Source organism: Myripristis murdjan, chromosome 7 (genome assembly GCF_902150065.1).
Source record: "Myripristis murdjan chromosome 7, fMyrMur1.1, whole genome shotgun sequence".
In the NCBI taxonomy this organism is placed as follows: domain Eukaryota; kingdom Metazoa; phylum Chordata; class Actinopteri; order Holocentriformes; family Holocentridae; genus Myripristis; species Myripristis murdjan.
In genome coordinates, this window is record NC_043986.1 from 8062867 (window position 1) to 8088295 (window position 25429).

At 41.6% G+C, this 25429-nt stretch overlaps 2 protein-coding genes across 4 annotated transcripts in view; both read left to right on the forward strand.

Annotated features, from left to right (window-relative positions):
- mgll (monoglyceride lipase) overlaps nucleotides 1-1953 on the forward strand; it is a 51842-nt gene extending 49889 nt beyond the window's left edge. For both annotated transcript variants that reach the window (XM_030054929.1, XM_030054928.1), the window contains one exon: nucleotides 828-1953. In XM_030054929.1, the coding sequence (XP_029910789.1) occupies nucleotides 828-986 (159 nt within the window). In that variant the 3' untranslated portion in view covers nucleotides 987-1953. The remainder of the gene's footprint in view (nucleotides 1-827) is intronic.
- A 10868-nt stretch (nucleotides 1954-12821) lies between these two features.
- Nucleotides 12822-25429, forward strand: part of prkar2aa (protein kinase, cAMP-dependent, regulatory, type II, alpha A) — a 59608-nt gene continuing 47000 nt past the window's right edge. Inside the window, exons 1-2 of one of the 2 annotated variants that reach the window (XM_030055226.1) lie at nucleotides 12822-13491; nucleotides 14411-14692. In XM_030055226.1, coding sequence (XP_029911086.1) covers nucleotides 14446-14692 — 247 coding nt within the window. In that variant the 5' untranslated portion in view covers nucleotides 12822-13491; nucleotides 14411-14445. The remainder of the gene's footprint in view (nucleotides 13492-14410; nucleotides 14693-25429) is intronic. The other variant, XM_030055227.1, reaches the window with a different exon arrangement.

Genomic DNA, 25429 nt, shown 5'->3' on the forward strand with positions numbered 1-25429 from the left:
CACAGTGAATGAATGCATCTGCGTGCATCGTGCCAGTAGTGGCTGCAAATGATTCTCAGTGTGTTTGTTTCGACCTGTGTGGAGAAGCAGATGGGTGGAGTTTACCGCCACAGGCCAGCACAGATTGTATCACTTACGTTGTTGATTACAAGAAAGTATCACCATTGTGACGGTAAAAAATGTTTTTTTGTCTGGTTTGTTTGCGTTCACTCTGTCCAGTTACAAGCAAATCCAGCCTTGGAAAGAAAAGATACACAGACCGACAAGGAGCTTGTTTACTGGACAGTTCAGTGTCCTGTCTTCCTGCCAGAAAGCTTGGGGAGTCTAAACAAAATCTGATTCCAGTTCCTAAAAGTTTCGGCCAGCATGGTGGACTCGTCCGAAGTCTCGTCCATCTTCTCTTTTTGTGCCTTCCTGATGAAAACAGATGATAGATGACACAGCTGAATACGAGCGCCAGTCAAGAGTGCGGTTTGCCCTCGGTCGATGTTGTCATGCTCGGCTTTCCAGGCATGAGGAACTGCCGGCTATCGGATGTCAACAGCTGTTTCTTGATACCCACAAACCCATGTGTTTTGAGGATGTGTCCTGTTGTCGGTTCAGATTACATTTTGACAGAGACACTCACATTTCCAGTCATTTCAGGGCGTTCAGGGAGTTCAGGTGACAATGTTTGTGCTGAATTTAAGGAGAAAATGTTCAAAAGATCAAACACAATCAATGAGAATCTGCTTGGAGTTAATGCCGAGATACATTTTCCTGTTATTATAATTTATGCCAGACTTCATTCATATTAAGTAGACGTTTCTTCCTCTGTTTTTACCCAGGTGTATGAGGGAGGCTACCACGCCCTTCACCACGACCTCCCAGAGGTGGCGGAGTCGGTGCTGAAGGAGGTGAGCGGCTGGATCACAGAGCGTCTCCCTGCCACGACACAACAACCACAACAACAACAGGAAAAACAACAACAACAAGAAGGCTCCTAGACTCACACCTTCTCCCACCCAGTAAAGGCAACGGCTGACCTCGTCCCCAGGAGGCCTCCCCGCCATCCAGTAGTGTCGTTTAGGCTTCGCTCCGATTTGTAGAGTACTCCTCACCTCTTAAACAGAGTGCACCCAAAGTCCCTCTCTCCAGCCATAACACTATATGTCAGCCTCTTTTCCTGGACATCTAGGAGACATCCCCTCTTTATTTTGGGGAATATAGACCATCCTTGCATTATTTTCTTGGCATACAATATTTTTCCACCTTTTTTCCTCTGGTCATGCACTGAACAAACACCTCTTTCACCTCGTGCATATAGAACATATCCACTTCTTTCTTTGTGCATCATAGAATATACCTATCTCTCTAATTTACCCACCAAATTTCCATTGACTTACACAGCAAACTGGATGGTGAGGTCAGAAACCACTGCTAACCTAATGTTGCCCTCTTGGGTGAAGTTGATCCTGAAATTCAGAGGCCTGTTTGGCAAATTCCCCTGCTTGACAGATAGGAACATGGATGTTTCTCGTAGTAGCATTTTTGTTTCCAGCCCCAGTGGGGTCATTTGGTTGCCATCTCAGTACCACCGCCATTAGACGTTCATTAGATGCACTGTGCAGAAGTAGCATGAGAGAGTGATGCTTCATACACACTGATTCAGACTTTTTAAGCAGTGGTTGATTATATTAGTGTGATCATTTGTGAGGGAAGTTTGCAGGTCAGAGATCAAAGGTCACTAATCAGGGTCAGCCACAGAACAGCGCTCCATGCAGCAGGGTTTGATCATGGCTGTTCCAGGTGATGGACCCCGTCGCCCCGTCAGTGTCACAGCTGTGTGACAGGTAGTGCTTCATGCAAGTCTTAACCGAGTCAGCTGCACAATATCACTGTATCAAATACACAGTATCAGTGAGACAGTGCGATCTTTAGATAATTACAGCATTGATTCCCGGGTTTGCAAATTCAGTCTGAAACTGTTCTCTCCTCAACAATTAAAGACAAGCTCACATCAGTTTTCACTTCCACCATGTCACCCAATCTGACCCCAGTCTTTCCCATTTGCCTCTCTTCTTCTCTCCTCCTTGCCCACATCCTCCTTGACTGCGCTGCAATACAAATAACTTAAAATGCCGCTTTTGACGTCATGCACTGTGTGCTCTGGCAGAGTCAAGAGGAAACTTAGACAGTAGGCAGACGTGACTGTGTATATACACCGTGTGTATATATGTCAAACCCCTGGATTTCCTCTATATCTTTATCCTTTGGCCCAAAAGAGACCACAGATGATTAGCCCTGATACCTCCCACATGCATATGGAAGAGTAAATCCAAGTACATGTAAATCTAGCCTTAGGGCTAGTCTTTAATCTAATCCATCTAATTTATAGACTTGATAATTATGTTGAAAAAGTGTTTTGTTTTATTTATTGGAAACTTGGCTTGGATGAATGGATCCAGGCAATATCCTTACTCACTGCATTTATTCATCATTGTTTGTTTTTTTACCCATATACTTTTACCCTTACACTCTTTATTTGTTTTTCTACAATTATAGCCAGATTACCCATCTATGCTTTGGCCAAGTGACCAATCAGCGCCAGAACTACCCATGTAAACTATTATACTTCTTTCAGGGATTGCAGTTAAGTGTAGAGAAGTGTAGATGAGGAAAAACAAGTAATCCAGGTGAGATAAAGTAGAGATTCTCAAAAAGTGATTCCCCCACTCTGTCTGCATAGCGGTCTGTATGCATAAATTGAGGAGTGCAGCTTGAAGTGCCTCACTCTCTGCAGGTGGGAATCCCAAACAGAGGGCAGAGGTCAGGGGATCCAAATGTTTCTCCTGTCTTTTACCTTTGACCTCTTGACCTTCTTAGAGTAATCCTCCAGAGATCATATTTTCTTCACTAGGCATAGAGGGCATCTGGGGCCCAGATGGAGGGGACATCTTGCTCCGTCACTGTGGATAAAAGAGTGCCTCTCCCCTGTTCATGTAACATTTGGCAGATGTAAAGTGCTATGAGCACATGCATTTCCAGCATGAGTGGCCACAGCAGGAGTCAAATCCCTGTCCCAGTGCTAGTGCCAGGCTTTAGCCTAGCAACATAGTAAGACATTTTCAAGAAAACAGGAAGTCTCCCAGAATGAATTTCATATAAGGAGGGATGAACAAAGTAATATCACTCTGGGGATCAAACCGCTGCCCCAAAGGTTTCACATCACTGAGGGCCGCAGCCTATTCGTTTCCCTCAGGAATACTTATCCTTATAGCGCAGTTGCACTTACAAATTAGTTCAATTTAAATGCACAAAGCACCACGCTTTGTCTTTCCTGAGGCAGCAGAGCCACGGTCGCACGATGTGGCAGGAACAGTCCACCTTGTGTCTTCAAAGCTTCCAGTTTAATTGTCACCTACATCAAGGGTTGCCATAGCAATAGAAATACTCACATTTTGCTCACATTTCCCCACTTTCTTGATAGTTTCAAAGTCTAAACCTTTCCAGTCTCCAAGCATCCGAAGCGGTGTGCAATACTTTGCGTTTGAAGTTGAGCCTGGCTTCAAATGGGTTTTTTATTCAACCGTAGCAATAATGACACGGTAGCCTATCTCTTTGGTAGCCCTTTAATTACACATTGGGCAGAGGCATACATATTTCACAGTTTTGTATTGTCACACAGACCATAATAAGCATGCATTGTTACATGCGTCAAACCTGTTCATGTACACATCATAGGAAACAAGATATGATTCTGGCACATGAATCAACAATTTTACTAGTTACATGTTTCATCCACATGAAGCGTGGAAAGGGATGAAACCTTTGCAATTGCACAAGCGAGTAGATCAGGTGTGACACTGGGCATCAGGCATCTCTGCATGCATGACTTTAGACGTCAGGCGTGTCCGAGAGACACCACACATCAAACGTGTCCTCGGGAACATACATCAAGCGTGTTGCTCCTGGAAATCGACCCAACTCGGGGTGTCTCACCATGACTTTTTATTTTTACATTTTTTTTTTTTAACCCAGAGTTCAAAGGGAGTCACGCAGAGAGTCTACAGGAGACAGGGCACTGTATCCACGGTGACCATTTCTCACATGTAACCACGGCAGCAGGCTGGCGGCTGATGTTGGCCTTTTTTTTTTTTTTTTAAATCTAAATTCTTACATGCGCAGTAACCAGGGTGATTACAACCACACTGACAGAACGAGACAAATCCCTGGCTTCATGCCGTTGTTCACTCTCTGTCATTCTCTCTCTCTCTCTCTCTCTCTCTCTCTCCATCACACACTCTCAGTTGCTCTCTCGCCCCATGTCACCCCATCTCTCCCCTCTCCCTCGTCTGTGGTCGGTCTCTCCCTTCCCGACTTAGTTTTTTTTTTTTTTTTTTTTTTTTTTTCGGTTGTTGCTGTGGTGACCAGTGTTCTTTGTTCTGTCTATCACAGAGCCTGTTGTTCCACTACAGATTCAAACATTATGTCCTCGCTCGTCGTAAGCCACCCACTCTGTCTCTGGTGGTCAATTATCAAAACAGCAGCAAGTTTTGCATCATATCTCATCTAATAATCGGGGATACCAAATTTTCAGGGTTTTTTTTTTTTCACGGTCTTTTGGCTTTGCCGCTCCCATTCATTTCCGCCGGCTGATAACAGTTTTCCTGCCTTTTCCCTGGTTTTCATGCATTACTGATTCCATCTCTAAATCCTGCTTTTAGCTTGCTCCTGTATCTTATCACACCAAATGGACTTGGACTTATGAGTCATAACTCCGAGTGCATAAAAGCTCCGACTGGCTTTACGCGGTGCAACTGTATGTGCAAATGTAACTTCACTTCCGTGCAACTTATTTTTGGAATTCCACTTGAGGAAAATGCAGTGAAAGTCATGAAATGGGTTTGGTCACATGGCACCGGTTTCAGTAACAGCAACAGTTTTGCAACCTGCAACTGAAGGCATGGAGGTTGCGTCTTGTAAAGCCAGTGGTGGAACAGGGGCCGTGATGCAAGTATTGCCGGTCTGCTGGGAAAATTAATTTGTGATGTGCAGACACATTCAAGCCCAGTTTGCTATGATAATGTATCTGATTTCAAACCTTTGAAACTGCATTGTAGAATATATATCATATATGCATGAACACCAGTGGGGGAAAAGAATGCCATTTCTTCTCAGTTCCTCCACAGTGAACTTTTTTTGAGCTTACAAGATCTCAGAAAAGCATCAACAATTAACAGTCTAATTAAGTATATATAAATATTATGTATTCATGGCATCCCAACTGTATCAAACCCTTCACTCGACCCAGAACTGAGGGGGTTTATTCCACAAACACCTCAAATGCAGTCCTCTTTTAACGACAAATTCATTCACCGTGCAGCCGCAGTTGCAACCAAAGCCTTAATAGCAGCCCTGGCTCATCAACGAGATGGACAAGCCGCATGATATCCTATGTAGTGGTAATTTTCAAAGCCTCTACCTGTCAGACTACACAAGTACACATTACTGTCATCATTAGCTATGGGGGCGGAGAGAGAGAGAGGGATGGAGCGGGAATGAGAGAGGGAGAGAGGAGAGAGGAGAGAAGCTGTCAGTAACCATGGCAGCACCTTTTTCAGCAAAATCAGCCAGTGAAAAATGTGAATCCATTAATGGCACAGGATGTACAGCAAACGTAGCTTTGCTTTGAGCACCGGTTGGCCATTTGCTGCTCCGAGGATTCCCTTTGTGTGAGCGTGGAGACGAAGAGAGCGAACAATCACAGCCATCACATCACAGCGCATAATAAGAGCTGCACAGAGAGAATTCAAATCAGATAGCCGTGTTGTTGTTTTTCCGGCTGGCTAGTTTAATCATACTAGTTTCTATACAGCAGGGAATGATTTCTTTGATTCTGTTCGGCAAAAAAAGATAAATATATATATCTATATCTTTATTATTTCTAATCCCCACCCACTACTTATTGTATACGCTTTTTTATGTTCCCTTGATCCAATTCTTCATACAATACCCATATGTTCTAATCCTTATCCTCCACCTCATGCTATGTTCTTTTACACAGGCATGTGTTTTTATACAAGCATGTATTGTATGCAGATTTGCTGTAATGTAGAAATAGCCATGTACAGACGCAGGGCTCTGTAAGATGTAATAATAATCCACACTACTGTTAATATTCTTATTTAGAGCAGGGGTTCTATATTAAGAGGGGAAAAGGGGGAGGAGGGTGAGGGCAGAAAACCACTCAGTGTAATTGGGCCATGGCTTCGAGCTTTGTTTCGAACAAAGCCAAATTCAACTGGCCGGTTTGTCAATAGGGCCGTTGTTTTTTTGTATCCCGACTTCATGACTGTTTCCAAGAAAAGAGCTGTTATTTTTGAAGGAGAGCCGAGGAGCACAAGCCAGTCTCTCTGCAGTTTTGTGAGATTACAGAGAGATCTGATGCACCGGTTTCATGAATGAGTCGGTCTGCAAAGGACTCACGTGCAGCAGGAATTGAGCTGGGCTATTCCAAAATAATATAAATCCATTTGTGGGGGAAAAGAAGAACAAAGTTAAGCGTTCAGTAGTGCTAATTATTTCCTCCACTGTTGACTTAAAGCTGCAATAATCAAAACTGCTGAGATCAGTTTATGAGAGGACCTTTTAGTCTCATCTGACAAAAAAAGTGGAATAGTATGTAATTTGATGAATTCTCATTGCTGAGGACCCAACTCACTGATGATATATTTGTTTATTCCATAGTGTTGTCATTTTAGTCTAAACAGTCCTCATTATTGCAGCCACAAGTTACATTTCAATACAATAAAACTGTAATTTGTTTTAATTTTGTGGATTTAATCATTTTATTAAAGTAGATGCTCTTCCCCCCCAAAAATGTTGTGTATTACATTTTGGAATAAAACCCAAACTCAAGTCCAGTGACTGGTTGATCGCTCATCCAAATTGTAACACACTGTATATGAATATGATTATGAATAGCATCGCTAATAACACTTGAAGGACATTCAAAATGAAGATTCTGTTGTATTTTATAAAGCTTTAATTTATCCTGTCTACAGTATTTGCTGGTATTAATTTTATGCATTTTGTTGATTACACAGCATGACAAGGCACTTTTTTATACCGTAACCAAGTCACAAAAATACTTTCTACTGTCGATGCTCGGCTACAGTGCATAAAGCTTCATAATACTTAAAAAAGAATTTCCTCTTCGGAGGGCAATAAATAATATCTATCTAGTATCTAATACATTATGAGACGGATATAGAGAGCGAGTGTGTTACTACTGTACATTCATGTCAGCGTTGTGTTGATAAAGCTGAGGTCTTGTTGTCATTTGTCAAAGAACTATGAATGTTTATACCACCTGACATCAATGTGCGTGTATTTTTTATTTTTTATTTTTTATTTTTTTTTGTTTTTTGAGGGAAAGTCTTGTACCTCTGTCATGTTCAGGAGCTTTTACTTTGAAAGTCACGCATCTCTGGAATTGTGCAATAGACTCTGAAGAGGTTTCATCAGTCCTAGCTGCATGCAACTTTATTAAAATACCACGTTTCACCTTTCAGGTTTAATAAAATTAATAAGGAATATATATAGAGAGATACTTTTTAAAGAATGATGAAAATGGAGGTACAAGATTTTCACCCAGCAGCAGCAGCGTTGTGTTTCTGAGAAATTAAGCCTCGGATTCCTAAACTGACTATGAATTCCACAAGAATGAATCCAAATGTTTTATGAGAATTTGTACATTCATTTTTTGGGGTAGGGGGGTGTGTGGTCTTGTGTTGCTTTGTGCCTTATTACTATGACATATGTCTGTCTGATGGTGTGCGAGTGGGTTTGTGCGCATACGTGTGTGTGTGTGTGTGTGTTTGCGTGTGTATGTTGTTGTGTGTGCTCATCTTGGGTATTTTGATCTAATAGATTACCTGTGCAGGGCTGGGTTGAGCAGCATTGTGTCTCTGTAATGTGATCTTCTTTTCTTCTCAAGGCTGTCTCTGTTTGTTTTCGTCCATCTGTTTTTCTGTCTGAATTTGCTTGTTTGTCCCATCGGCGATCTGGGTTACAATTAGTCTCAGATTCTTTCCATATAGAGTGAAATACACCTCCCAGTTGCTCTGAAAGCCCGTTTTGTTTTGCTTTAGCCTTTCTAGAAACATTATATTCTATTTTAGAGACACAGTGTTTTTAGCATGCTTGAATTTCCATAATGGCGGAATTACTGTATAATCTCTGGAACTTTTCCATTAGTTCCATTGGGTTGCAATAAAAGAAGAGCTCAGTGAATCGTCTATTAACTGAAGCAACGATTTGTCATACAACCAGACCCAAATGTGGGGGTTTTCTTCAGTCCATAAAGACTGTTTTACGTTGAATGACCTCACTGCTCTCCCCTCTTACGTTTGTACATGTTGCCTCCCAGCAGAAAATGCAGAAAATATTTTTTTGAGGCAATGAAGATGGACATTGCTGCCTTCAGTTCAGGTGCAGAGGGCGCTCTATCTATCATAAAGTGGGTGAAATAAATCCAGTGGGAACTACTGCCCTGTAAAAGCAAAGTACAGTATCTACTTTCTAAGGTGAAAGTCAAAACTAGGGTTTTGATTTCATACCTACAAAAACTACATCATGAAATATTGCTAAAATACTCATTTCAGAGTGAGCATAACTTTTGTCAGGACAGGAAACGTTGAAGTCATTTATTTCCTGTATATATACGGATGCTGCTCTGACTTTACAGGGAAGTAAAACTGATAAAATACCTGTTGGTAAACTCGTCCACCTTCATTGACTGAGAAATTTCAATGTCTATCATCACCTTTCAATATTCAGTCAACTGTAGAGGAAACCTCAGTCATGTGATGCACGTCAGCAAAAGTCAGACAGTGGTTTAAAAGTGTCCACGGTTATGTTGGGATAACTAAAAAGCTTTAGTCAAAGTAAATTGGTGTTTACAGGCAGAACATCATGAAGATAAAGGTTTGACTGAGGCATCACATCGCTCAGTTTTCCTTTAACAAGCGACGTGCGGTTAATTGTATCTAAATGTTTTAATCAACTAAATACTGTTATATATAAGATGTATATATTGCATAATGATGAAATTACTTCTGGATCTCTGAAAGTCTAACTACTTATTACTAGAAATAATGTTCATAATGTCCATGCTCTCTTACAAAAAAATAAACTATATGACTGTTCAACTACAAGCTGACTGGAAAGTTCTCTTCTTCTCTTTATGATGCGAGCAACAGGAAGCTGAATGTCTAATTTTAGTTGGGTTTGGTGCAGTGTAACTTTAGTGTACTTGGACAATATATGAAATTGATGTAACTATTTGTAAAAAATTGGTTTTCAGTGTAAGGAGTGAAGTTACAGTCAAGTTATTGCACTAAAGTAGTTATAAGGTTAAAGGGGAATAAGTACTGTACAATATTTTCCCTGTGTTTATGTGGTGAAAACTTCAAATAGTGTCCTTGTTTAATATTAGTGGGCATTATGATCAGTGCGATGCTTTTTTTAAGGTCAGACAATAGATGGGATATTACAGGCCAACTGCTATTTCCCATCATTTGAGAGACTTTAACCTCCTGCTGTGGGTGAAAATTGTTTTGAAAAGTTCATCTTCATACACAATGCTGTCCTGTAACACGCAGCAGAGCGGAGCGGATTGGTTTCTATGGTGTTTCATGGGAGAGGGCGAGGAACGATGCAGCAAACTATCAGCTGAGCGCAGTTTACATAGTTGTGACTGTATTGCCGGTCACCAGGGAGAAACAATACAAACATTCACCACTGGGTGGAGACACAACATAACAAATTGTCAATGGAGCTGGCCCAGTTTGTATGAATGTGATGCTGAAAACTGTGTTTCCACATCACTGCATGCACAGGGACATGAATGAACCAAGGATTTGGCTGAGGATGCAACACACCGAAGCAAAGGATGCTCTTGGGTGTTGTTGTTTTTTCAATCACAATTAGAGTTGAAGGCTTCTTTACCTTTTCCAGCACTTGTCTTTAATTTGACCAAGAAGCCAGCACCTAGTGTAATTAAAATCCTCTAACATTTTCTCGAGGAAGGAGCACTTTGGATGATTTATGGGTTTACATAACACACTCTAATTTAGAGAATACAAATAAAAATAAACACAGCTATGGGGCTGGACAGGATCTATCAATTAGTGGTGCTCAAGTCCACCGCTATTTATGTCACTCACACTCAACACTGGTCAGTTTCTTCAGGCTAATAAATGGTATAGAGTGAGGAATGACATGTTCATTTTTATATTACTCTTAAAAGCAGTGCTGCATTTATTAGGTTGTATAAACACTGGGGGAAAAAAAAACAGGATAAATTTGGCTGTTATTTACAAAATTAAGATTTACGAAGGTTTCTAGTCTTCATGTTATGCATGTGGCTATGATTAATTTAATACATAGCAATATCTTTGTGTTGATTAAATACATTTCAATTTTGTGTAACTGATGTACACATTTATTTTGGAGTAAATCCAGGGACTTTTCTCCCAGTACAGCGGACACTGAGGGTTCAGAGTGGAGAGAGAGAAGACATGCAACAAAGTTTAGAAACCAGGCAACCCACAACACTGCAAGCATTTGGGACAGTGTGTAATCATTGCATACTTTCCTTTATTGAGTGTTTCGTCCAGCTGTCATTTGCTTATATTTTCTCAATTCAAGTTGTAATTTAAGATGGAAAATGTCTCTCATGTCACCCTTGTGGCCCCTGATATTGAATCTGACAGCTCATCAGCAGCTCTGGACTGAGATGTTTGATAAAGACAGATCCTGAAAAGGACTGCCTAAAAAGGCAAAGACGTGACACATTTATATAAACTCACAGCAGCATACAGTGCACTTACACTTCCTCTCTCTCTCTCTCTCTCTCTCTCTTTTTTCTGCCTCTCTGTCTCTCTGCTTTCCATGTCCTTGTTTCTCTCTCCATCTCCTCCTCACTGAAAATGTAGGCTATCAGCGTCTCCTTGAGACATTTTAGGAATCGGCTGGAGCCACATTAGCGGCAAATCCCAGAGGATGTACTTCTGACAACCAAGAAGAGTCTTGGCACATGTGAATTTTCATCTGTCACTTCTAGTCAGGGCTGAACTGCACTTGCTCATGTTCCCGTGATTCCTGTGGGAAATCACCCCGCAGAAAAATGCACTCTCATGGGGACACAGAGACATGAGCTGTATTGCAGCCAATTCACATGTATACACAGCGGTGGATTTGCTCACCACAGGAGAATATGAGGTTACACCAGCTGGACAATCTCAGCAGTGTGATAAACTCTCATTATCTGGCTGATGAGCTCAGGCAATGTCATGATGATGATGATGATGATGATGATGATGGTGGTGGTGGTGGTGATGGCTGTGCTTATAGAGACCGTTATGTTGATGATAATGATGATGATTCCATTTTTATTGCCTCAAGACAGTCACATAAACATAATTTTATAAGCCCTACCTAAAAATATCTACAGGATTATAACCTTCACAGTTTGCAAAAGAGTAGAAGGTTTGCTTTGAGATCTCTGCATCCTGAAAATGTTGAGGTAATTACTCCATCAACACTGCAACCACTTTCTGATAAATAACTACTTTGGTTTGGATTTAGGTGCATGAGCAAAATCTGTATGCAAAAATAATAAAGATGCAAGTCTCTTCTCTCCATATGTTTTATTTCGAGTGTTTTTCTTCCAGCAGAGGGAGCCTCAAGGCCTGTTATAATTCTGTGTTTGCTGGGAACAGAGGTGTAAGCCAATCAGAAAACAGTTTGAGGAATTAAATCTGGGCTCCCTGTGGCCATGGTAACGGCTTTACCTCTGTGAGGTGAGGGAGGGTTTTCAAGAGAAAAGTCTGGAGTGTATTACATGGTCTGGGATGGTATTTAGCAAACCTCTCAAAGCAGGTTTGCACAGACAGAGCATCAGTGACCTGTCTCCTGTTTCATGGTGTCATTTCTCTGGGGAAAAGTCAATCTAAATCTGCATTTGAAGACAGCAAACAAGAGCAGCAAAACGAGGCAGGGGTGGGAATCATCACTAGAAATGCACTGCGATAGGAAAAAAGAAAGAAAAGCAAGAGAAAAAATCATTAAAGAGTTATATGCCTGTGAGCTAGAGAGGTCTAAGTGGCTGGCCATGCACAGAGGGGTTAAGTGAAGATTTGATTCATAAGCTCAGGGGATAAAGGAGACTGTGCTGTCTTGCAGCTCTACCAAGGTGTGAAACAGAGATGTATCATCATTTAAAATCATTAAATTAATCCAGTCAAGCTCCAAAAATCAATGATTAAAAAAAAGGAAACCTCTGAGATTGAAGCTCCACACAATGGCTTGTTCTCAGCAGTGTGCAACTATTTACTTCCAACATATCAGATTTCAGGGGTATTTTCATCTAAAACATCCCAGTGATTGCAGCATTTGGCGCTGATAGTATAAACACCAGTGTTTTGAACTATACAGTATTTAAAAAAAAAAAAAAAAAAAACATTGTTCCGACACACAGAGGGCAGAATCATTTTCTCTGAGCTTTGTCCCCGTAGTAATCCCTGCTGGCATGTTGAAATTTTGTTGTAGATGTAGGGATGAGTTCACATTTCTTCATCCCCCTGCAAATTCACGAGGCTATTATTTTGGGTGGGTGTGGTGCTTTTGCTGAGTCTAGCCATACAGTCCCGCCTCTATCTCCATAACCACAACCAATTGGCTGTTTTATACCGGGTGTCCACTCTGATTGGTCAAACAGCCTATCAATCAATGTCATATTCGCAACGCACCAAAAGTGACCACGCCCCCCCCGAGGCACCGCACACTCACGTTTGCCAGCCAGCGCTTCATCTGTTCTTGTGGACCTGTGGTGAACCTCGCCGGGAGGCAGGAAACGGGTTTCTAACTGATTTTTTTGTGTACTCAGTAGCGTTATAAATTGACAGTCGGTCGGATTAGCTTTTCGTTGGTAATTCGAAGTTGAGATTTAATTCAGTGATCCCGTGGGTTGCAAGGGTGTAACGTCCAGCGCCGTGTTTTGGGATTTGTCACCTCCGTCTGACTCGCCTCTTGCGGAGAGAGCGGATTCACCAGGCGGTCGGAAATAAAATAATAAAACGGGCAGTTGCTAACAAGCGGCTAACCCACCGCTGCCATAACAAGTCCCACCCTCCCAGTGCGTGGACGTCGTAAGAAGAGAGGCTGCAGCGGAGAAAGTCGAGTAGCTTTTTCTTCCTCCAGTTTGGCCAGCATCGCTGTGGCAGCTGGCTGGCTAACGAACTCAACATCCACCAACTGACACGTTAGCTCCTGTCACGCTAACGTCACACTGTCGGGGCTACATCGGATAAGTGTCTTCTGAGGAGGCATACGGTCGCTACACTGGCAAGGAGACGGGCTAAAAAGAAGAGGCGAAATAAAAGAGAAGAGGGAAGACACCGAGAAGGAGGGGACTGGCTAGTTTGGCCGGGGAGACATTCGCACGTAAGTCACACACAGCTGCTAGTTAGATAGCGATAGCGATAGCGATAGCTCACCGCCACGGCTTACTGAACTACTTGCTTGGCTCGCACAGCAGCGTTTGTTCAGCTAGCCACTTATCTGTGGCTTAGCCCCCGCTGCCAGTCCGCCATACTAAGTTACGGCTAACGGTAAAGGTTCCCTTGAAGGTGGCACACTAGCTAGCAATGTAGCTAATTCTTAATGAGATAAAAGTGAGCACTGAAGTCGCTGTTCCCTCACTTTACGCTGTAGCGTTGTCTTATTAAATAACGTTACATAGACAAGCTTAGGTCAAGTGGCTCACTCTGTCTATCTCTGGACTGGATAGTGCACCAAACCAGCGAGGTGTCATGAACTAGCTCATTCTGTTCCCTACGGTTGATGATAGCCACTTAGCTAGCTACTTGCATAGCCGGCCACACACCCAAGTTGACAACTGTTAGCAGCAACACTGGTGAAACCCAGCCAACGTCACTGGTTATCTCTCTTCCCATTGCTAACGTTAGGCCCATATCTTTGCACACAGAAGAGTGCAGCTGTGGGAACTGTGTGTTCCGGGGGCTCAAAGCTAGACAAATTGGCTGCTCAGTGGCAATGTCACACAGCAACAGTGCTTTGCTAATCAACTCAAGTTTCTGTTCTACTGTCAAACATGATGGCCATTGTTTAGGCTGCCTCATCTAGCCCCCCCTTTGCATCCAGCTGCCTTGTACAGCTGTCATCAGCCATACACACTTACACAGGCCAAATGCATGAACACTATGTACTGGCACAGAGAAAGTCAAAGTCAGCTGGCCAAATCAACAATTAGGCGATCATAACAACATCACAGCCCAGTACTCAAACACAAGTGTGACTCAGTACCCAAACAAATTCTGAATCATCTCCTCTTCCTCTGTAGATAGATAGCAATCGCCGCCACCGAGTCACACAGCCATGAGTATCGAGATACCGGTGGGGTTGACAGAACTGCTGCAGGGTTACACTGTGGAGGTGCTGCGACAAAGGCCGTCAGACCTGGTGGATTTTGCGGTACAGTACTTCACCCGCTTGCGAGATACCAGAAGTCAGGATGGGGCCGGCGCGGGAAGCAAGCCGGGGAAAGGAGTGATGTTTGACGGAGAGCCGATGCAGACAGAGTCCAATGGAGAAGATGATGAAGATGATGATTCTGACTTTGAGCGTAAGTTGATGTCAAGATACTGTGATGGTTAGCTGCATCAGCACTGTGTTTTTTGTGTTTGTCAGGCAGAAACCCAAGACATTAGAGGGGATGGGGTGAGAGAGGGTGTGTGTGTGTGTGTGTGTGTGTGTGTGTGTGTGAGACAGAGAGAGTGAGTGTCAGTGAAGTTGAGGCTTTTCGTTTTGCCACTCATCCCTTCTTGACAACCTAGGAGACTGAGCGATTACTTGGAAGTGTGTGACGCCTGCCATATTTGCATACACACACTGCATTTGAGCTTAGGAAACCCCACTGAGCAGACAGTTCAGCATGGCAGCCTGCATCTGTCACTCATCCAATTTCGGCCCTCACTTTCGATCTGCCTGTCTGAATTCAGGGGGCCCTAAAATAGTCTCTAGTATGCCCTAAATTGAAATGTTCAGATTCAAGCCCTCAAAAGGTCACAAAAGCAGTTAAATATAGTTTTTTAAAGATTTTGTTTCAGTTGCAAATATTAAAAATTGAACTCTGCAGGCGTTGTGGTAAGGTTTCAGCTGTGGCCATGCAGACTTTTGTCGTGATAGCTTTTCCACTTTTAATACTTTTTAAAAAATTAAAATTGGTAATGAATTACATTCTAACAGGCATTGGAAAAAGTGTGTCTTGCTGAAATCTGCACAGTTTGAATATTGGCTAGAATTGTCAGGTTTGTTAAAATGCAACAGTTGCTGTGGTAGATGCAGTGTTGTTTTGCTTGACTGTTTTTTTTTTTACCTGAAATCTGTGGCTGAAGATTCTCCAGGTAGGAAAACTGACTTTCAAAGGAAATTTAGTAATGACTATCTGCAGGGAATAGAGCTGCACTGACATATTTCTCGAAAAGTTAAATTCATTCCCACAAAACAAATGAACAAAGGTGCTCTGTGCGTAACTTGTGATTCAAAATAGGGATGGGCATTTTCATGATCATAGATGGTACATATTTAAATATTGGAGCACATGTTGTTTCAAACTTCTGCATGCAGGTGCCTGGCTGCTTGTTACCTTTAGCGAAAGAGATGCCATGCCTCCTTCCCATCACTCCTCTCTGCTCGTCATGCAGGCAGAAGATGTAAGCCACTCTATTTCTCGGCTGGGCTCTGCACTGAGCTGCTGCAAGCAGCGTGACCTAGATCAGATCAGTGCGCTGTGGAGCCAGGGGCAGCTACCTTGTGAATGGAGGTCCTGTGTTTTCTCAATGAGCAGATCCTCCTTGATGAGATCTGAATCGTTCTTAGGCCTATCTCGTGAAATCCAATGATGCATGGGAAACATTTTTTGAGGCCATAACAAGCAATTTGCCAATAATTTTGTCCAGAGAAATTAGAAATTAACAGTAGCCACCAGCCAGACGCTGATAAATTATGACTGGCTGCAGAATAGTTCTTTTCTACCCCTAACTTTGGCAGAGACCAGAACACTCTTCACTGTACCTGATATTCTAAACATCTAGTCAACTCTTAAAATACTGAAGAAGCCAGGGAATTTTGTAACTCACTAGCCACTGGCTTTCCTGCAAGAATTATGCCCTCTAGTACTTTTTGTTGTTAATCTTGAGTTACATTTTGACTGCCTCATTTATAGGTTAACCATATTTATCATGTACCATACTCAAATGTCCATCCCTGTTGAAAGTATTAGTGGTCAATCTTTGAGGTTCAGGCAAGTTGGCTTGGAGAGTAAAGAGGCGGATCACAGTCCCTGTTTTCATGCTCATGCAAGTGAGGTCTTGGCTGCTGTCTACCAGCTGTGACCTCAGCTGCAGGGGAGTGTGTGTATGTTGGTCTGTATCTGTGTCTGCATGTGTTTGTGTGTGTGGGTTTGAATGTCTATGTGTATGTGCGCGCTTGTCAAAGCAAACAGATGTGTTATGACTCAATTTCACACCCGTTCGAATTCCAGCCTGGTGATGACTTGAAGCCTCTCACCAATACATTCTGATTATCAATCAGTGGTGCAGCATTTTCCACACTTTGTGCAAGCTATCAGTGAGAAGAGTTAGTTGATTTTTAGGTAAGTGCTCGGAGGGGAAACTTCTCCCTGGAAGCGGTGGGTCACACACATGACATCCGTGACATTAGATTACACAGCCAGGCCAGCGTACACTGCCCCTGGGGGACATTCATTTCCAGACACTGTATGGGAACAGCATAGGCCTGTATAGTGAAAGAAATCATGTGCTGTTGCCTGACCTCTTCTTTAGCCTATAGACACACAGGGTGTTACAGTGGGACCATTTCAGCGGCTTATGCTCCTAAAAATAGTTCCCTGTTGTGTGAAAAATGGCAAAAGAACTCTTTCAACTCGACGTTATAGAACGGGGTAGGATATATTCATATTTTTTTCCCCCACAGGTAGTACTTCTAAATTTCTTTCATGTGCTGCTAAATGAAACGGCTCATGTGCTCCTCGGTAGGGATTGTCGTCACAGCGCTCTGACGTACAATGTTTCCAGGTTCAAGTTCATGTTATTGCCACACAGCCAGGCCAGTGGCATTGATTTCAGCATAAATGCAAAGCTGTTTGACCTTTGCAACACAGACCTACAGTACATAATAATATATTACAGTTACAATGCTGGGACCACAAGTGCTTGAATACAGTTACATCTGCAGAGACAGTGGGGGCTGGTAGGACTTGTTAGGAGCAGGATCATAAATGTTTCTAACACACTATCAAGAAATACTTTATGGCACACTGAACAAATTTTTCAGCGCTGTTTGGAAGTGAATGTGAAGCAAATCAGAAAATGTTTTAAGTGCTCTGCAAGAACATTACTGCTATGAACCAGTTAGTAAGGCATGACTACCCGTTTTACTTAAGTTGCCTAAACTGCAGGTTAATTTTGAAGCCAGTGCTGAATTGGCGGCAGACAATTCCTGCAATGCCTCTAGAAGCCAGTTCCAAAACAATTCAAAACCTCCCACCTATGTGTGAGTCAGTGGCGTTGCAACTCAACGTTGGCCAACAGTATCAGCTCAAAACTTAAAAGAAAAAAAAAAGAAGAAGTTGCGGTCTCTGGTAACTAATTGTTATTGCACTTCTTCTGATGTCTCCCTTTATAATGATTTTGGCTTCCGATGATTATGAAAACAAGATAACTGAAGTAAAACAATTGTAGTGTGATGTAGCCTTTTGCAATGATCCTCTTGTTTTGTTTGCAAATCCATCTCACCTCTTTCCTTTGCAGCAGTGCATTTTTCTCTGGTTCTCAAAAGCCCAAATTCACATTCAGCCAGGTTGTGGCATGTTTTATGTAAAGTTCAAGGAAATCCACTGTTAAAAGTTCAATAAATGCAGGATGTTTTCAAAGTCATTTAGTAAACGTGTTAAACAATCTTGAGTTCAGTATTGCCCAAAATAATCGTGATTACAATTTTTGCTGTAATTTCCCTGTAAGCATGTTTCCCTGACATGTATTTCAGAAATTTGTCAACAGTTTCAGCTGAAGACTCAGGACAGAGTCATTGTGTTGCCCTGGGACCCAGGCTGATGAAGACATACTGCTGCTCTTGTCATGCTGTGACCCTACCGAAGTAGGCCAGTGACTCATTTTGGGCTTTGACCCATAGCTTAAGAAACGTGGCTGTTGTGAAATACTGTATTGAGTTTTGATGGTCGGTCTCTTTAAGGAGAGGCCACGTTGTTGGACTCAGGATTAAGACTGAATTTGTTAAAAGGCTAGAGGTAATTAAGGTGAAGTGCCTGTTGTGTAACAAACAGGATTTGTATGTGAAATTAAAGGGATTCTAATGACAGTAATTATTTAAAAAAAAAAATCCTTTACATCTTTTTTTAGTTTAAATGCTTTTATTAGGCCTCTGGCAGTTATGATGATTTATCAGTATGCTCTTAACCTCTTATTCACACTTGCAGGAAATCGCTGTGGATGAGTGTGTCGACTGAACGCCTAAAATGTAAATTGACTGGATAGCTGTTATTTAATGTTTTCCCATGGATGGTACCATATACTCTTCAGCAACATGACGTTCTATTGCTAGGTTTCCCCATCACTTACCTTCTAAATCCACAGCAGGATCACCACACAGGCCTAAGCTGCTTAACAAAAGAGATATTGTTTTGAATACAAACTGTAGTACCTCCATCATAAAAAGATATGTTGGACCCAGAGTTTATTGACTAATCCCTCTGTGTTGGTGTTGAGCCTGTATTTGGAATTAGCATCTCTGATTCAGAGTTTCTGATTCAGAGCTGTTTTATTGAACAGTTACTTAAGATTGAAGCAAGGACCACTGCTACAGAAATAATCAGCTGCCATTGCTCGGTGAACTCAGTGCACAAGATACTCTGGACAAGGGGATGTGATGCAGTACGAGGAGCATCTTTCTAGTATGTGCATGTGTGCCTTATTAATTTTGTTTTGTTGTGGTTGTTGTTGTTGTTTTTTTTTGAGTTGGCCTCTGTCTATCAGTTTGGCAGTGTTTTTTCACTGAGAGAAGCAGGAGGAGATGAATGGACGCCTCTGTGACTGATGAAATAAGTGGGCCTTTTTATTAAAAGATGGATGGAAGGAAAGATGAGTCCCAGGGATGATAAAAGAGAAATAAATGTGTATTTATAAGAGACAGGAGGGATAAAGCAGAGACTGTATGAGAGAGAGAGACAGAGAGAGTCGTTGAGAAAGGAAGAATGGCTCACACTAACTCTCAGTAACTCTAATAAAACATAACAAAGCTTCGTAACCAGACAACAGAGTCACCTGGATACATAACAGACTCTAGGCTTAAATCTTTTTCATCCCTCACAGCACAGTTCTTACCATATAGATGAATGGAAATGATCATCTAACCGTATTCAGCAAGGCGCATTTGAATGTTGTGCTCCAAAAAGCTGTAATCTGTTTAGGAGATTTTTTTTTCTCCCTGAAAGCCAACAGTCAGTATTTCAGAAGCATAGATGTGCTGAGTTGATTATTCATAAACACGCTTATTTTGAAAGCAGAGGTCTAGGGATCATAACATCAATAGAAGCCCATAATGTGCTCTTATTCATCTTCTTTCATCCCAGAAATCCTTTTGTAAAAGTTAAATGCCACTTTTCTCTGATGGTGGGTGTCTTGTTTTGGAGTGAAGTTCAACTTTTTGGATCTTTTGGTATTTACCATCCAGTAAATTAGTATGAGAGGCCCACTGCTTAGTGCATACAACACATTATAAAATCAAAACTTTTTGACAGGTGGTACGTAGCCTCAAAGCATACGCAGGTGGAATTTAAGACAACATAGAACCAATCCTGTTCGCATTATTCAAATGCCTTTAATAATTCAGTAACATGCAGGGTGTAATCTAGGCTAATTCACATGGATTTGATCAGTCTTACAGATTCCCTGTTATTGCCAACAATTATCAATAGCTTTTGTTAATATGATAAAACAGCACTACTCCAAACAGTATGGAATTCTCTTATTATCGTAGCACCTGAGTGCCTGTAATCCTTGTAAAGAGCATCATAATTTTTCTTAGTTGGATATGATTAATCCTGAAAAAAGGTGTATAAAATACTTGATTGTTTTACTTCACTACACTCAAGACAAAACGGTCAAGAAGGCCTTGACAGTCAGTGCACATGCAAGAAATATATTGCCCCTCTTTTAAGTCCTCTAAACCGGTGTGGGCAATCAGGAGTGATTGCACATTGAATGACATGAATAAAATGCCTCTGTAAAACGAACATACAAATAATGTAATATAAAAGCTTTAGTGGGGCATTGCTTACTATGATTACAGTAGCACCAGATTACACATAATTACAATAGAGGATGTTATGCCTTTTATTAACATTTTACCAACAACTCTTTCTGAAAGTTTTCCTAAAAGCTGGTTATTTTCATGGTTAATCTTAAAAAAGTAGAAAACAGATTGCTAACTAAAAACAAGCCTTGGTGTAGCAGCTTGCCATGCATTATGGGAATTATCAGCACTGTTGAAAGACATCACTGACCGCTGGGATTGCCAGGCTAATACTGTCTATTGTGTAAGAACTTGTAGGGTGTAATATCGGCTAATCCACATGGATTTGGTCTCTGTTTGCCAAATCCCAATACTGAAAGCAATATTGCCTTTCTTAATTTTCCTCAAATTGCTTCATGCCATCAGCCTTAACAGCCTCATATAACAGCTGAAAGATACGCTCACTGTACCAGAGAGAAAATGAAGGAAACATAGTTTTGTTCCCCTCTTGTTTTATAACTTTACACTGAAATACTGATTGCACCTGATGATGGTGAAAATGAATTTGCAGATTGATCCTTATCAGTTTTAAGAAACCAGTTGGGTTGGCAACTACCACCATTAGCAATATGAGAAAAATTCAGTGGCATGCACTGGCAGATACACTCAGTGAGACGACGTAGCATTTATGTGTGAAGGGGATGAATGTGCTACTTGTCTGTTTGCTTGCTGTTGGAACAGGGGGTTAATGTAGCTTGGTGTAATCGCTCTGTTTCTCTCTCACACACAGTGAAATTCAGTCTCTGACCTCTGACTGCCTTGTTCTCATCTCCTTCTTTCTTTCACGTCATCCTCTAACACTCTATCCATCCCTCTCTCTGTCTCTTTTGCTTATTTTGTGTCGGTCTCCCACGTCCTCCTCTCTCTTCCCCGTCTTTGTATCCCAAGCATCTCTCCTTCTCTCCTTGTGATTCCTCTTTAACCTTTCCAGGAAATTGGTAATTCTTTGCACCCTGCAGGTCACTCACTTGTCCTAAGACTCCTACTTTAAGTGTTGACTTATCAGGTCATGATGTGTGACCACCTGCTTGTCTGCAACAGGCGGCAGATAGGCAGTGAGAGAGCTATACTTAAACTTTACAGTATAACATTTTATCTGCTCTCTATTCTATTCTTGTTTCATCCTGTTCTCTTATAATTCAGTTTTATGCTTCATAATGCAATTTGTCATCGTGCAATATATATCTCTGTTCCATTGAAATGAACATGCATGCCATTTTCTCTCATTTGTATTTGATAAATAGATGTTAAAGTGACTGCCTATAGGCGCTGGCAATTAGTGCAAGCAGGCAGAGCTGAGATGTCCATACTCATTATCCTGCTGTGTGTATGTGTGCGCTTGTGTGAACGAATTAAAGTGAGAGGCAGCGCATGCGTGCAGTAGTGCTTTCTGAGTGTGTGCATTTGTATGTCAGTGTGTGTGTGTGTGCGTTCATGTGCCTGTGTGCGGCTGGTCCCTGTGCACTGTTGTGCAACAGGTGACCTGATTAGCAGGCTGCGGAGTGTGTCCACTGTGCTTTTAGCCTGCAGGCAAATCTAATACTGCCTAGCATCCCTGCAGTGACCCACCTCACTCACTGGCTGACTGACAGGGTTGAGTGGAAAAGCCCTTGGACGGCTCATAGCACTCAGTCTGGCTGTTTTAATACCTGTCTGTCTTCCTGTCTCGCCTGTGGTCCTGTTTGTCTGTCTCTCTACCTGTCCACTTTTTTAAATGGAAGCAGTGTCACATAGCTAACACTGCTCTTTGCCTGTCCACCTGTTTGTTTTAATTGCAATTTCTTTTTGCTTTTCTGTCTCCCTGGCATTACATATGCATGTCTCTCCTTTCCTTTATGCTTTGTGCTCATTGGTATACCTGTCTGTCTGTTTCCTTACCTGATGACCCACCTCCCTGTGATGTGATGACTTTTTTTTCTGCATCTTTCATTCTAAGGTCTGTTTCTCCACATTTCTCTCCACCTGCCCAGTGTTTCCTCCTTTGTCTTTCTTTGTCTTTCTGATTCTGCATCTTGACGTCTCTCTGTAGGCCATCTTTATATTTCCCCACCTGTCCTCCTCCCTGTTTGTCTTTTGTGTTTCTTTCTGTATCTTCCTGTCTTTAACGTCTCTGACTGCCAGCATATTTTTGTGGTTGAGTGTCTGCCCTTTAGCTTAGTTGTCTTTCTGCTATCTCCTTCTCTGTGTCAGTTTATGAAAATCTGAGCTGCGATGGTTAGAAACGTAGTTACAGAAGGTTTGACTGAAACAATAGTGCAGCATTAGTTTAGGAAATGTACTGTCAATGCTTGCGTCACAAGTTCATTAATGTCAACGCAATTACAAATCATGTGCAAATGAGGGATTGACAGTGTGTTTACAGCCTGTACTCTGTCCTTCAGGTAAAGTCTGTGGGAGGTTTTATGGTTGACAACAGGCTACAAACACAGGAGTCTGTTTATTTGCTATTGAATCCCCGTTTCTTCCAGTTAACTTACTTTGCAGGAGTGCAGGGACAAAACAGAGAGCAATATTGAGAAATGGAAAGAAAAAAGGAGGTTGACTCTATGAAGGAATAGACGGGTCAAGTGGACATGAGGAAAAAATAGCCTAAAAGCAGGAAAATAAACAGACCATGGGAAAAGGAGGAAAGAAAGATAATGTGGTGGCAGGTCAGTCTGTGGCACAATGTGGTTTGCCTGCATGTCTTGATACACATAATTTGAACTTTGGCACTTCCTAATTCCCTGTCCCTGAGCTGCCTACAACGGCACTACAGAAAAATGAGGAAATGGGGGGAGAGGAAAAGGCCGTTAGCCACTGTCAATATATCCTCCTCCCCCACTACTGTTTAGAGTTCACACGCCCCGTCTCGCTCTCCGGGTAGTAATGTTATTCATTTGCTGTATTGCAAAACCCATCTTGCAGCCTTTACTGTCACACTGCCTGTTGAACCAGTTAAAGTTTTGAATGACTTCTTGAACGTAATTTCACTAAATGGCTATAAACCAATCCATTTCACTAATTCCACTAACCACCTCTCCTCTGAGGTCGGCATTAGAGTCGTGTTGTATGTCATTGCACTCTGCATGATTGTGAAATTACAAGTTTCTACAGGCAGTGAAATGAAATGCTCCAGTATTTACTGAACTCAATAATTATGAATTAAAAGTAGAAATGCAATACATAATTCTGCAATTTCAATTTTGCAATTTCCTGAGAGCTGGGTCTCACAAGCGGCAACCTTATCCACACTGCTGTCGGCCTCTCAATATTGAGAGGTTGCATCGAGTTACATTACGATGCGTTTAAGGACAAATTTGTAAATGTTTTCACAGCAATATAAAATAGATATAGGTAGGGGCTCATGGCTTGTTTAATATCTAACACTAATTCTAACCAATATCTTAAAACACATGAATGTAAAATGGCTTTTTAGCTTTTTATGCATTACACAGGTTTTGTTTGTTTGCTTAGCATCACTAAAATATGTAATAAAAATTTTTCGAGGCTAATGTTTTTGTGCCTCAAAAAATATTAACCATAGTTGAACAGAGCTGATCTTTTGACAACTTGACAGTACTGTAAATATAATGAAACTGTTAATTATTGATCATTTGTGCCAATATATTGACTTTTTTCACCCTCAAAATGGCATATTGGTCCAGCCCTAAATAGAGGGGAATGATTTTTGATGATTATCAAAACCATAAACAGATGCGTCATTCTTATGTAGCACACCTATTGTTGCTGGCAAGGTGAAAGTTTTGAATCTCCAAAATCTAAACTTCCTAGAAACTAGTAAAAACACCATTATTTTCAGCTTGGTGACCATTTGTTTTTAGTTAATTGATGAGCTTTGAAATTTTTCAAAGGACTTAAAAGACAGAGAATTAGACATATTTACTCAGCAACAGTGATAAATGATGCTGTCTTCATCTGCAGGCCCATTGTGGTGACTGTTCAGCAAAATAAATTGGAAAAATTGTTTTAGCCCTAATCATATAGCTTTGAGGATTTAACAGATTATGTGTTACTTCAACAAGTTAATGGCGGCTTTTGTTTAACTTTACTCAGTTTGATTTAGCAAAGAAAATACTACATTCAAAGGGAGGTCCACAGTTTTAATGTTTTTGTGTTTAACATGAGGCGGCAAAGTGTAGAGCATCAAAGCCACAACTAGTGAAGGATGTTTAAAGGGAAACACTGGATGGCCGTGGACCCAAAGTGACCCTTGTTCTCCCTGTACAGGGTTAGAGAAGGAGAGGAGGGAGTGAACGACATGAACATTGACTGGGGGAATGAGAGAGAATGACTGATGCTCAGAGGGTCATGGTGGATGGACTTCATCTGACCTCCATTTCTTTTTTCCCTTCCCTCTCTGTAATGAGTAAGGGGGAAGGAGAGAGAGGACGAGGACTGGGGACAAAGTTAGGAGGGGAATGATAGAAGGTGGGTGTGGAGAAGAGAGAGAAAATTGCACTGGTAAGGAGATAGGGAAAGAAAGAGAGGAAAATAGAGGGAGGGAGCGCTGGCCTGAGACTTACAGAGGATGTGGCCGTTGGTCCTCAATCAATGCATTGACCAACAGGCAGGGTAGGAGAGGGTGATACAGCCAGAAAATAACTTTTTTTAAAATTATTTTAACCTAACCTGGCTATTTTACCATAACTAGAACATAGGCAAAACCTTGATTTTATGATTCAGTCATTTTTTGAAGTAACCCTGAAGTATAGTGACACAGACTGCTGTCTAGCAAGTAAGGCTAGTGGTGTTGCTGATGTACTTAATATTTGTGTAGCACTTCCACAAACAGCATGAGTTGTGGCATGTTTTGTTTTGCCTTCAACTTCATAAACTCTAGAGTGTTCCCACACATCTGCTTTTACCACAGAAAGTGCTGTGTGAATTTTTAGTTTTGCTTCCACCTTTACTCAAATGTTTATTCAAAAAAGTACAATTATTGAGGATCCCGCATCGAGACAGAATC